Source organism: Coregonus lavaretus (assembly GCF_964263955.1).
Source record: "Coregonus lavaretus genome assembly, chromosome: 23".
NCBI lineage: Eukaryota > Metazoa > Chordata > Actinopteri > Salmoniformes > Salmonidae > Coregonus > Coregonus lavaretus.
In genome coordinates, this window is record NC_140010.1 from 23,590,377 (window position 1) to 23,603,918 (window position 13,542).

Sequence of the window (13,542 nt, forward strand, 5' to 3'; positions counted from 1 at the left end):
CACAACGGGAGAAAGTGGGAGCAGGTGAGTCCAGCTGCGTATTGGCCGTCACTGTTTTTTTTCTTCAATAGAGTGATCAGGGACGTGCAACTGTAGTTTTCCTTCACAGAAAATACATTAGTGCAACACATTCAGCAGTAAATCGCTTCATTGTCAAGTAAATGAGCTTACAATGAAAAAGCAAGGTCTTTTTTTCAAATCTAAATGTTTATCATAGAAAGAATGTAACCGGCTACATTTCCTAATGTTTTGTTTGAAGTTAATCTTGCTTTTTCCCTGAGAAACGTAGGCTGGCTACACCGAGAAAAGTACCTGAGAAAAGTAGCTACACATCAGTCAGAGTGCTGTCATTTGATAGAATGCCCTTTATTGAATTCTCATCTGAGTGGAGATGTGCAACTGAAGCATAAAATAAGTTTGATGCTGAGCAGATTTTAGAGCTGCATTTACAAAACGCAGAAAGATATTTCTTATGTGTTTTATATTTTTTTCCTGCATGAAAAACTAAGACTTCTGCGTTAGGGCGACCCCTAAGTTTAACTTCCTAGTTATCTAAGTAAGTAGCTGAATTAATAAGGTCACAAGGCGTCATATTGTTTTAGCTTTCTGCTGTGTTTGAGAAGTCAAAGCCCTTTGGATGAGTTATCTGGACAGCTGCCACTGCAGCTTGATTTCCTTCAGTTTTTTCTCTGAGCAGAGCAGGCAGGCCCAGTTGCTCTAGCGACTCCAGACTCCACACAGACAGTGTGTACCTTTTAACTGCACCCAACACAGGATTTAATGTTCTCCAGCACAACCCCAACACAGAAGACCAGGCAGGTAAGTATGCTCAAGGTAAGTTTAAGTTTCAATTCATGGGTTAACATGGACTGGACCCTGTTACCCCACCTCCCACAGCAGACTATATGATTTCCCGGACTGTGTCTACAAAGTAGATCCTCCCCTCAGGTAGGTTACCCTCCCCCTTACTCCCTCAGGTAAATATCGGGCATGCAAAAGTGACACACTGCGAATTATTCTGATATGGCACTGCAAACAAATGGGTAAAGACACTACAATCTCACTCTGGTGCTGCACACAACATGGGACCCACCCTTGGCCCTGCTCTACTCTGCCAACCCCTCTAACGGACTCTCTACTGGGACAAATAGGGAGGGGGAAAGACAGACAATACACCATAAAGAGGGTGGGGATAGGTTCTCGATTTCTAGGGCCCGACGAGAACCAGATCCCCACAAAAATAAAAGAATAAACGTCTCTGTCTGGTGAAACCCAGATCTGCACATCTCCCTGTCCTGGAACGCGCCCGGTCTGAGACTCTGCTTGGCTACGTCACCGATGGCCCCATCTCCAGTGCTGAATGAGAGGGAGACAGACGGAAGGGAAACCTGCCGACAATAGTGGCTTTCAGCTGAGTGGCAAAACGTCCCAGAGAGAGAAAGAGTAGTGTAAGGGGAACACAGAAATAATCACTTCCCTTACTTCACGGAGCTAACAGAGCTAAAGCTCCTAGATGTGCGTTGTACCAATGCTTCTCTCGGTCCTCTGCTCTCGGATCACCACTCAGCTCCACAGCCCCAGTTTGTTGTCAGCGCAGCCGGCCACTTCCTCACTCAAATTCGCGGGTAAGACTTGTCGTCCTGCAGACACTGGTCCAGCGTGATCACAGCAATGTTTGGAATACTCAGTGTATAGTTTGCCCCTATAGAACTTGCATGCACACACACACATTCATTCCTCAACCACTGTCATCTTCTGAATCACTGTCCTCCGATTCACTGTCCTCCTCTGCATCTGACCTGACTGAGCCATCACCAGCCAACATTGAAAATGCTTGCTGGAGCTTTCATTTGTTCTGCATGTTCTTTCGGAGCAGCAAAGAGGCACCCAGGTGAAAGCGTGTTGGCTCTGCCTCCCACTGCCCAAGAAAAGCTCTTAAAAAATCCCCAGCTCTCTCTGGCAATAAAAAAGGCCATTGTGTAGGTCTGCCTGAATAAGGTGCCTCTCCTCTGCTGCCCTAAGGCACATTGTGATGGAAATGTTGGTGCTTTTATATTCTATACATTTCTATGTTCTATTCATGTGCTGTTCTAATAACCAATTTATATGTTCATGCAAGTGACTGATCGGACAAATCCTCACTTATCAGTATCTGCAATTTGGCAGTACGCCCAGACCTTGTTTTGAGAACGAAAGATATCTCTGTTTCAAGGTCTCAGCTTAGAGAGAAGAAGCCTCGTGAGGTATTGGTCTGTCACATGTTATGAACCAGTATTGGTCTGTCACATGTTATGAACCAGTATTGGTCGGTCACATGAATAGAACACAAAGGTAATGATGAATTTATTATCCTAAATCATGCAAATATAACTTGCCTGTGTATAGCCGTATATAAGACAACTGCAGGGACTGCCCCAGCAGAGCTTCTGACAGACGTTCACTATGGTGCATTGAGTTGGTTGGAACCTCTCCAGTGCGCTGACAATAAAGGATGATTAATTTAAGATTGACTTGGAGTGTCCCTAGTGGTAATTTCCACGACATAGTGTAGAATTTCCACAACAACATGTTATGCAGCATCACTGCACGCTGCTTGTTCCGGAGCAGACTGTCCCCCAAGGTTGGACACCTGAGATCAGACTGGATGGTCTTGCTGGAGAATATCCCTGTACTCCAGTCTTGGGGGGAATTGAGGTGACTTGTTCCTTCCGTTGTAGGCGTTCATCTGCTGTTTAATTCTCGCCGAGGTCCGCCTGACTTTCCTGGAGAGCCGCACAGCAATGGTTTGTCCATCTGAAAAACAATTGAAAGAAATGGTAATGAAAATCTTTCATATAGTTCAAAATAACTGTGTGAATGACACTTAGATAACAACAGCAGTGATACGCCAGGGTGTGATGCAATGTTCAACAACACTGAATTGGCTGCAGTACCTGCATACTTTCTGACCAGGCCACAATAGAAAGAGCGCTTCAGGACCAGCCTATGGATTGTGGCCAGCAGACAGTGAGTCTTCTTAGTCTGCAGTCTTTCCAAAATTGCTGCAGTGTTGAAGAGACCAGCATACAATCTGGTCAGAATACTTAATTGTATTAATTACCTGACAGTCAGCATCATGATCATAGGCATGAAAGGCTGGCACTGCAAATTGGGTGTCCACCATCAGATCGGGACTGTTTTTCTAAATGTCAAAAGAATTTAGTGTAGGAGCAGTTCTTATGTGAATTTTTACAAAGCAGGTATGAAGCAATCTGTTTCAAGCCATTCGTAAAACCGTATCAAGCGATTCATGAATGGTGGTGGTTTAATATTCAATACATTATCTAATGTATTATTATAGCTAACATAGATTGACGTATCAATTTTACCTGTAAATGAGGCTTCAGCTGGAAAGCAATGTCATAGTGAAGAAACGTTGTGATGTTTGGTCCCTGCATTGCTTTCAGGTCCCCCAGCAGGAACACAGTATTTGCAAGCCTGAAATGACAGTTCAACATCAGTCATCGTAGCCAATGTCATATATAACTAAAATACATCAGCTATACATAAGCTAAACATCTGAAGCATCCATCCATCCATATGCACCCATCCACATACTTCTCTCCTCTCTTCAGGAACTTCAGCGGATGCTCGTGCCTGCACGCCATTCCAAACACACCAGTTACGTCCAGTTTCTGGGTTTTGGGTTTGGATCGCAGCTCATCACCGGCTTGAAATCCTGGGTACCCCTGTAAAACAAAGTGAATAAGCATGAGTGAAAAACGTCCTCCATATTCACTAAGCAGTTCATGTTTCATGTAATCGGTCCAACTTTTTATTTTATTTTATTAAGGACAGAATAGTCCAATGCTAGAGTCGTATCAACAAGGATAAAGGTTCTCCTGATTTCAATCAAACCTTTTAACTTCTCCAGCATCAGCTGTTGGTTATACACAAAAACACACAACTTACACAGAAGAGGGCTAGTGAAACTAACCGATTTTGAGATACAATTCCTTTAGAACAATGATGCAAATAATTAATTATACACAATTATTAGGGATACAGGGAATGGACATTTGCAAGGGTATTACTTAAACCCTTTTGCTCTTTTGGAAGCAAAGGTCATTTACGCTGTGTTTTTTTCGTGAATGTACCTGTAATCGGTAGTATCCACTAAGCGGATGATTGGTCCACCTAGCTTTACCAGAGCCCCATTTTCCAGCATGTTGTGGATCCAGACAGGCCCTCATGGCAACCGTAGCGCACCCACAAAACTTTGCCCTGTCTGGGAATCCCGTACGTCAGCTGTTTCCGCCTCCCACAACTTGGACGAGGGGTTGGGTTTTTGAGAGGCTTGCAGTGGTATTGTCGCATAACATTACTACTGTTTGGCAAGGCAATGATATAAGATCTATAAAAAAGACAACTGGTGGTAGGATCCAGATATATTTCCCCTTAACAATTATGAACAACATTGAATTCATAATATATGAGGACAAATAAGAATCATAGCTTACTGAGAGACTTTATAGTTGTTCCTTAATTGTTATCATTGAAATACCTGTGGACAGAGAGGAAAATTAAAATTAGTGGATTTGGCTATTTCAGCCACACACTCGTTGCTGACCGGTATAAAATCGAGCACACCGCCATGCAATCTCCATAGACAAACATTGGCAGTAGAATGGCCATACTGAAGAGCTCAGTGACTTTCAACATAGCACTGTCATAGGATGCCACCTTTCCAACAAGTCAGTTCGTCACATTTCTACCTTTCTGGAGCTGCCCGGTCAACTGCAAATGCTGTTATTGTGAAGTGGAAACGTCTAGCAGCAACAACGGCTCAGCCGCAAAGTGGTAGGCCACACAAGCTCACAGAACGGGACCGCTGAGTGCTGAAGCGCTTAGCACGTAAAAATTGTCTGTCCTCGGTTGCAACACTCACTAGAGTTCCAAACTGCCTCTGGAGCAACGTGAGCACAATAACTGTTTGTCGGGAGCTTCATGAAATGGGTTTCCATGGCCGAGCAGCCGCACAAGCTTAAGATCACAATGCCAAGCGTAAAGTGTAAAGCTCGCCGCTATTGGACTCTGGAGCAGTGGAAACTCATTCTCTGGAGTGATGAATCACGCTTCACCATCTGGCAGTCCGATGGATGAATCTGGTTTTGGCGGATGCCAGGAGAACGCTACCTGCCCCAATGCATAGTGCCAACTGTAAAGTTTGGTGGAGGATGAATAATGGTCTGGGGCTGTTTTTCATGGTTCGGGCTAGGCCCCTTAGTTCCAGTGAAGGGAAATCTTAACACTACAGCATACAATGACATTCTAGATGATTCTGTGCTTCCAACTTTGTGGCAACAGTTTGGGAAAGGCCCTTTCCTGTTTTAGCATGACAATGCCCCCGTGCACAAAGTGAGGTCCATACAGAAATGGTTTGTCGAGATCGGTGTGGAAGAACTTGACTGGCCTGCACAGAACCCTGACCTCAACCCCATCGAACACCTTTGGGATTAATTGGAACGCCGACTGCGAGCCAGGTCTAATCGCCCAACATCAGTGCCTGATGTCTAGTGGACAGCCTTGCCAGAAGAGTGGAGGCCGTTATAGCAGCAAAGGGGGGGGGGGGGGGGGGGGGACCAACTCCATATTAATGCCCATGATTTTGGAATGAGATGTTGGTACTTTTGGTCATGCTTGCAGCTCGGTGGCATCCCGACTGTAACTCCATCTCATAATCTTCCTGCTCACCCCTGAAACGTGTCTTCTTCGACTGTTTGTTTTAAATGAAAAATCACTGAGGTGCAATAGGAGTCTACAGGAATGTCTCAGGGCTAAATGTGTGAGCCAAACTGAATATTGTTGCATTCAATAGTCAAAAAGCCACTTTTGTGCCAGAATGATAACAGGCAAATGGAGTGGACACAACCTCAGATATCTGAGCACTGCTCTCAGCAATACCAAATGGTTAATTAAGCAATAAGGCCACAGCTAAGGGCTGTTCTTACGCACAACGCAATGTGGAGTGCCTGGACACAGCCCTTAGCCGTGGTATATTGGCCATATACCACAAACCCAAGGTGCCTTATTGATATTATAAACTGGTTACCAACATAATTAGAGCAGTAAAAACTAATGTTTTGTCATACCCGTGGTATACGGTCTGATATACCACAGCTGTCAGCCAATCAGCATTCAGGGCTCGAACCACCCAGTTTATAATTGAAAATATTATCTCAGAAACATCCTTGACATAAGGCTTTTTACAACACAAACAGCAAAGCACTGATTCTCATTAAAAGACAAAGCAATGATGGCAGGATTCATAAATACATACATAATTGTATTTGTTTTAATACTGTTGACACCTTTAAGCTGTCAGTTGCAACCTTCAATGTACATAATTCAAAGTGGGGTGGAAAAGAAAACAGAGTTCACACAGCATAGAGTACTGTGTTTTTCCAGTCGTACGACAATGAGTATCCTAATCACCAGTAGTGTAATAGAGTGTAAATGCACGTAAACGCTGTTTACGCATTTTATTTTATTTTGCACAAGTGTTTACCCACTTTTTAGCGGTATAGGGAGCTTTACTTTACTCACTGCGGACAGTGACCACTACATCACTGCGAGTCATCAATCACCACATGACCCGATGAATTCCAGACATCTGGTTATGGTCTGCCAGGTGACAGAAGACGATGCGACTGAGATGCCACCTGCGCTTGACCCCTCCGCGGTCTTGAGGTCATCACAAATCTATTCCGGATTCGTACTGGGCAGCTGTCACGTGGTAGCACTGCGATTTCTTTATCAGCCTCCTGCAAGGACAGTTATTTGTCATAAGAGCATAGGCTTAATATGCAGCAAACAGGCTATTCAAACAAGTACCTGCACAAAAACTCCAGTGTTTTTCCTTCATAGCTTGTTTTCCATCTTCTTTTTAAATAGGGAGCCAATTTGTTTTTAGTACTTTTATTTCCATGACTGATCAAAACTTGTTTTTCATGGCTCTCTCTTGTACCTCTGCAGTAGACATATGGTGAGCAAAATGTTTGGAACATCGAATTGCAATAGGCCTACATATAGAATCGTGAGAATCGCAATACATATCGTATCGGCACCTAAGTATCGTGATAATATCGTAAGGTCCCTGGCAATTCCCAGCCCTATTACTCAGAATGCTATTGTAGTTGAAGTGGTCTGTTGGTTAATTCTGTATGTTGGACTACTTTGAACATAATCGCTGCCAGTTTTAAAGCTTTTGAAAAATGTAATATAAGTGTGATAGATGGGCGCAATAAATATTTTGTTGCAATCTTCAGTTGGCTCCCCTTTCCTATTAAAAGGCATGAACAATTATGATTGTGATATAATGCTTACTTAATTGAGAATGTACAAAACATTAGGAACACCTTCCTAATATTGAAACACACCCTTTTGCCCTCAGAACAGCCTCAATTCATAAGGGCATGGACTCCACAAGGTGTCGAAAGCGTTCCACAGGGAAGCTGGCCCATATTGACTCCAATGATTCCCACAGTTATGTGGTGGACCATTATTTTTATTTTTATTTTATTTCACCTTTATTTAACCAGGTAAACCAGTTGAGAACAAGTTCTCATTTACAACTGCGACCTGGCCAAGATAAAGCAAAGCAGTGCGATAAAAACAACAACACAGAGTTACATATGGGGTAAAACAAAACAAAGTCAAAAATACAACAGAAATACATATATATACAGTGTGTGCAAATGTAGCAAGTTATGGAGGTAAGGCAATAAAATAGGCTATAGTGCAAAATAATTACAATTAGTATTAACACTGGAATGATAGATGTGCAAGAGATGATGTGCAAATAGGGATACTGGGGTACAAATGAGCAAAATAAATAACAATATAGGGATGAGGTAGTTGGGCGGGCTAATTTCAGATGGGCTGTGTACAGGTGCAGTGATCGGTAATGTGCTCTGACAACTGATGCTTAAAGTTAGTGAGGGAGATAAGTGTCTCCAGCTTCAGAGATTTTTGCAATTTGTTCCAGTCATTGGCAGCAGAGAACTGGAAGGAATTGCGGCCAAAGGAGGTGTTGGCTTTGGGGATGACCAGTGAGATATACCTGCTGGAGCGCAGACTACGGGTGGGTGTTGCTATGTGTTGCAAGAAATGTGAATTCTTGATACACACGAGAAACTGTTGAGCGTGAAAAACACAGAAGAGTTGCAGTTCTTGACACACAAACCGGTGTCTCTGGAGTGATGAGGCCTGGCACCAACTACCATACCCCGTTCAAAGGCACTTAAATATTTTGTCTTGTTCATTCACCCTCTGAATGGCACACATACACAATCCATGTCTCAATTGTCTCAAGGCTTAAAAATCCCTCTTTAACCTGTCTCCTCCCCTTCATCTACACTGAATGAAGTGGATTTAACAAGTGACATCAATAAGGGATCATAGCTTTCACCTGGATTAATCTGGTCAGTCTATGTCATGGAAAGAGCAGGTGTTCCTAATGTTTTGTACACTCAGTGTACAGCAGTTTACATTTGGCCAAAGAATCAATGACCAAAAAATACATATTTTCATTATTTGTAAATTAGGTAGCTGCATATGGAAAATACATATTTTTACCTTTCATTCAGCACTTAAGATATACCTGATTTCAACATCCGGAAAATATACGGGAACCCCAGCCGGTGGGGGATTCGAAAAGACGGAGTGTGTACTGTACGTTCGTGGTGGCGAAGCGAGAGAGCGCTGAACTTTTCGGACGGGTTAGCCAAGAACAAGATAAGAAAATTGAGATATAGGCAGCGATGCCGGAGTCCCCTGGTGCGAACCAGGAGTACGGTGGAAGTAACTTTAGACAAAGATTCGGTGGGAGAGCCTCGTAAATGGCGTCCCTTGAGAACGCAAGAACAAGATGTATGTTAGGAGAAGTGCAGTATTATCATAAGGAGACGTATACTTGGAATACGGAGGAGGAATGGAATGAAAAAGAGAGGCAGAGGAGGTCTAAGAGAGAGAGGGAGGAAGATTGTGAGCTTGAGTCGGTTAAAAATGGGGGGGGGAAAGGGAGAAGGTTTGTTAAAGAAGAATGGTAGAAAATGTAAGCAGAGTGAGCTGAAGACAGGAGGAGAAATGGACGTGAATGAGGGTGAAGTATCAGAGGTGGTAGGTGTGGTGAAGTACTCGGAGCCCGAGGCTTGCACCAAGGGTCAGGATAATGATGAGTCTGTGACAGTAGGAGTGAAGTTTTTGGAAAAAGTGGACCCTTGCCTTTTGGCTGATCCATTTGTGGTTTCAGGGTGGGTGAAAAAAAGAGTTGGGTATAGTGTAATTGGTCGAGGGTAACCAGAAGTGGTCTAGTGATAATTGTTTGTGTTTCTGCTGGTCAGAGGGAGGAGGCGCTCTGAGTTAAACAAATGGGGGAAAGAAATGTGAATTGTTTCGCTCTCAAGAAAAGGACGCCATTGAAAGGAGTGATTACATGGGTAGCAGTAAATGTAAAAGTTGACCAACTGAAGGGGAAGATTCCCGGTGTTTGTGATGCTAGTCGTTTGGTGCGACGTAAACAGGGTGGCGAGAGTGGGCAAACAGAAGAGTCATTGTCTGTTTTTTTGTTTTTTTGAAGTTGAGTCTTTGCCCAACAAAGTGATGTTAGGATATATAAGTTATCCTGTACGAGCTTATGTGCCGAATACATTACGGTGTTACAGGTGTCAAACTTATGGGCATGTGGCAGCAGTGTGTAGGAGGGAGGTTCCAAGGTGTGAGAAGTGTGCAGAAGGGCATGAGACAAAGGAATGTGTAGCATTGGGGAAAGTATGTGCTAATCGTAGGGGTGCCCATTGGTCTGGGGATCAGAAATGTCCGTGCGAGAGAGGCAGGTTGAGGTTTCCAGGGTTAGAGTAGCGCAGAAGTTGTCATATGCTGAGGCAGTGAAGAAAGTAGAGGAAGATGGGTCAAGGGGGAGGAGTGGTGAGAGTAGTAGATCTGTACCAGTACAGAGCGATAGGCCAACAAGTGATATATGTTTCAGTAAGATTGGAATTTTAGCATTTATAGCAATGGTTATTAATTGTTATTAATTGAGGTTATGGTTGCAGCTGCAGAGAGGTATTTGGGTGTGCGAGATTTGACATCAGAAGAGTTACAGGGAGTGTTAAATGTCCCATTCTTTCAGGTTGAGGGCATGAGGTAGGAATAAATAGAAGTAGGGTGGTGTTAATTTTATTTTATTCTTTTTTAAAGAATTTGTGAGTGTAGTGTTAGATGGTAGGGTATTTCTTTATAAGGGAGTTGTACTCCAGTCTAGTAGGTGGCGGTAATGCAATATATTGGCTGCTAACCGCCGTTAAACCTCATCGAAGAAGAAGAATCCGGAAAATACGCATGTTCAACGTCGGGAAAATACGGCTTTTTGAAATCTGTTTAAGACGAATTTTCGACGTCCGGACAATACGTCTTCTAACCTTTCATTCAGCGCCTGAAATGTACGGGATGTCAACGTCAGGAAAATACGTATTTTCATTTAGCTTACTGGGATCTTTACTTTGGTGAGTTACTAAAGTAGATTGAAGCCAGTCAGTTACTTAACATATTTGGGGGAACAAACACATTTTGTAGGGAAGGATAAATGGAAAGCAACAGAGCACAGAGGCAACTCGCTAGTTGTTGTCGTGCGATGGACCAGAGCTAGCCTTTCGTTAACATGCTAGCCATCAACTCCCGTCTCTTGCTTCTCTTTCAGGCTATAAAGTCCATAATTGAAAGTCACATTAACACAGACATCTCACAATGGATGAAAACAGTAACAATAATTGAAACGACATACCTGTTTAGGTGCACAAAACGAGGAGTGAACTTTTTTTTATCCCGCAAATGCAGTCATACAGGCCGTCGCGATCTTGAAAATGACATCTCCTTCTGTAATGCTCGAAATGTTGATTTATTTGCACAATACTTGCGACTAGGCGGGAGGCTTGACAGTCGTTTTCACTTGCGTGAACATGATCAGGTCATGTTCTTCTTCTTCTTCTGTGGGTTTTACAACCCAAAAAGGTGTATTGCCGCCACCAAATGGACGGGTTGAAACCAAAACAAGGTAAAAAGAAAATCCATACGTGATAGGGAAAGTAACTTAATCCACCCAAATAAAAATTATAAATTGACAAAACAAAACAAAACTCCCACTTCTTCCTTCTTTCAATTCTCCATATCTCCCTTCTCAGGCTCTGGGACCTGAGAGGGTGGTACGGCTTGTGACAATATTCCATGTAACTCCTTCGCTGAGAAATCTTTCAGCCCCAGTTCAATGCAAATACAATAAATTACACATATCTTTAATAATAATACATTAAATTAGACTTTCATGACTCAGATATGTTTAGAAGTATCTCAGTGTCCAGAGAGAGAGAGATAAAGCCCTTAAATTGAAATTGAATTGAGAGAGAGAGAGAGAGAGAGAGACTGACTATGCAGAACCCCATTTTCACCTAAGGATGGCAGTATTTGTTCATGGTGATGAAGTAATTTTGATGTCTCAGTCTGAATAATGTTAGGATGCAATCAGAAAGCATCTTCGATGTATTTGAGTGATTGAGAAAACACACACTCAAAGACTCGTCAAATCGCTAAAGCTGAAAAACTAAACTGAAAAACAGCTGCTTCTACACACACACACACACACACACACACACACACATCCATCCTCTGAATACAGGTTTTTTTTTTTGGCCCCTGTCTTGTTAAATTATATTCAGCATCACAACCCAAATCATTGTTTGTAAAAACCCTAGAAAATATCTCCATAGACAACCCGATGAAAACCTTTCAGGCTAATATTTAAGAGTTTCAAACCACAGTGCTTTGTAGTGCTTTGTTTCACATCACATCGGTTAAGAGGATAGCGATCATAAAACAATAGAAGTGAATTCTTTCATAATTTCCCACAATACCATCATCGTAAGTAACCGCTTGAAGATGCGTTCCTGAATAAATACTAACAGATGCTAAATTGCAAACATGTTCACAATAAAGAGACACAATATACAGTGCCTTGCAAAAGTATTCATCCTCCTTGGCGTTTTTCCTATTTTGTTGCATTACAACCTGTAATTTAAATGGATTTTTATTTGGATTTCATGTAATGGACATACACAAAATAGTCCAAATTGGTGAAGTGAAATGAAAAAAACAATTGTTTCAAAAAAGTATACAAAATAAATAACGGAAAAGTGGTGCGTGCATATGTTTTCACCCCCTTTGCTATGAAGCCCCTAAGATCTGGTGCAACCAATTACCTTCAGAAGTCACATAATTAGTTAAATAAAGTCCACCTGTGTGCAATCTAAGTGTCACATGATCTGTCACATGATCTCAGTATATATACACCTGTTCTGAAAGGTCCCTTTGTCTACAACACCACTAAGCAAGGGGCACCACCAAGCAAGCGGCACCATGAAGACCAAGGAGCTCTCCAAACAGGTCAGGGACAAAATTGTGGAGAAGTACAGATCAGGGTTTGGTTATAAAAAAAAATCGGAAACTTTTAAAATCCCACGGAGCACCATTAAATCCATAATTAAAAAATGGAAAGAATATGGCACCACAACAAACCTGCCAAGAGAGGGCCGCCCACCAAAACTCACGGACCAGGCAAGGAGGGCATTAATCAGAGTGGCCCGAAAAAAGCCATTGCTTAAAGAAAAGAATAAGCGAACACGTTTGGTGTTCGCCAAAAGGCCTGTGGGAGACTATGTCTGGCGCAAACCCAACACCTCTCATCACCCCGAGAACACCATCCCCAGTGAAGCATGGTGGTGGCAGCATCATGCTGTGGGGATGTTTTTCATCGGCAGTGACTGGGAAACTGGTCAGAATTGAAAGAATGATGGATGGCGCTAAATACAGGGAAATTCTTGAGGGAAACCTGTTTCAGTCTTCCAGAGATTTGAGACTGGGACGGAGGTTCACCTTCCAGCAGGACAATGACCCTAGCATACTGCTAAAGCAACACTCGGGTGGTTTAAGGGGAAACATTTAAATGTCTTGTAATGGCCTAGTCAAACCCCAGACCTCAATCCAATTGAGAATCTGTGGTATGACTTAAAGATTGTCTGTACACCAACGGAACCCATCCAACTTGAAGGAGCTGGAGCAGTTTTGCCTTGAACAATGGGCAGAAATCCCAGTGGCTAGATGTGCCAAGCTTATAGAGACATACCCAAGATACTTGCAGCTGTAATTGCTGCAAAAGGTGGCTCTACAAAGTATTGACTTTGGGGGGGTGAATAGTTATACATGCTCAAGTTTTGTTTCACAAGAAAAATATTTAGCATCTTCAAAGTGGTAGGCATGTTGTGTAAATCAAATGATACAAACCCCCCAAATATCCATTTTAATTCCAGGTTGTAAGGCAACAAAATAGGAAAAATGCCAAGGGGGGTTGAATACTTTTGCAAGCCACTGTAGAGCTAAGTCTCTTTTAATAAGATACCCTCACCCACACATTCAATATTTTGTCTTAGTCTTTTAAAAGGCCTAAGTAAAATG

The 13,542-nt window shown here is 42.6% G+C and overlaps 1 protein-coding gene across 2 annotated transcripts; it reads right to left on the reverse strand.

Moving 5' to 3' along the window:
- Window positions 1-346: 346 nt before the first annotated feature.
- On the reverse strand, window positions 347-11,027 carry LOC311150573 (uncharacterized protein). 2 transcript variants are annotated; one of them, XR_014615119.1, is made up of 7 exons: window positions 10,823-11,027; window positions 6,586-6,803; window positions 4,500-4,543; window positions 3,598-3,728; window positions 3,369-3,477; window positions 2,934-3,041; window positions 347-2,793 (listed from the first exon to the last, which is right to left on the reverse strand). XR_014615119.1 is itself a non-coding variant. In XM_084188051.1 (5 exons), exons 1-5 carry the CDS (start codon window positions 4,230-4,232, stop codon window positions 2,722-2,724), a joined length of 489 nt encoding a protein of 162 aa, XP_084044177.1. In that variant the 5' UTR covers window positions 4,233-4,291; the 3' UTR covers window positions 2,659-2,721. The 2 variants fall into 2 exon arrangements, 1 of the variants encoding a protein (XP_084044177.1); XM_084188051.1 differs by lacking the exons at window positions 2,934-3,041; window positions 4,500-4,543; window positions 6,586-6,803; window positions 10,823-11,027 and adding exons at window positions 3,101-3,181; window positions 4,137-4,291 and having other exon boundaries at window positions 2,659-2,793.
- Window positions 11,028-13,542: the final 2,515 nt, after the last annotated feature.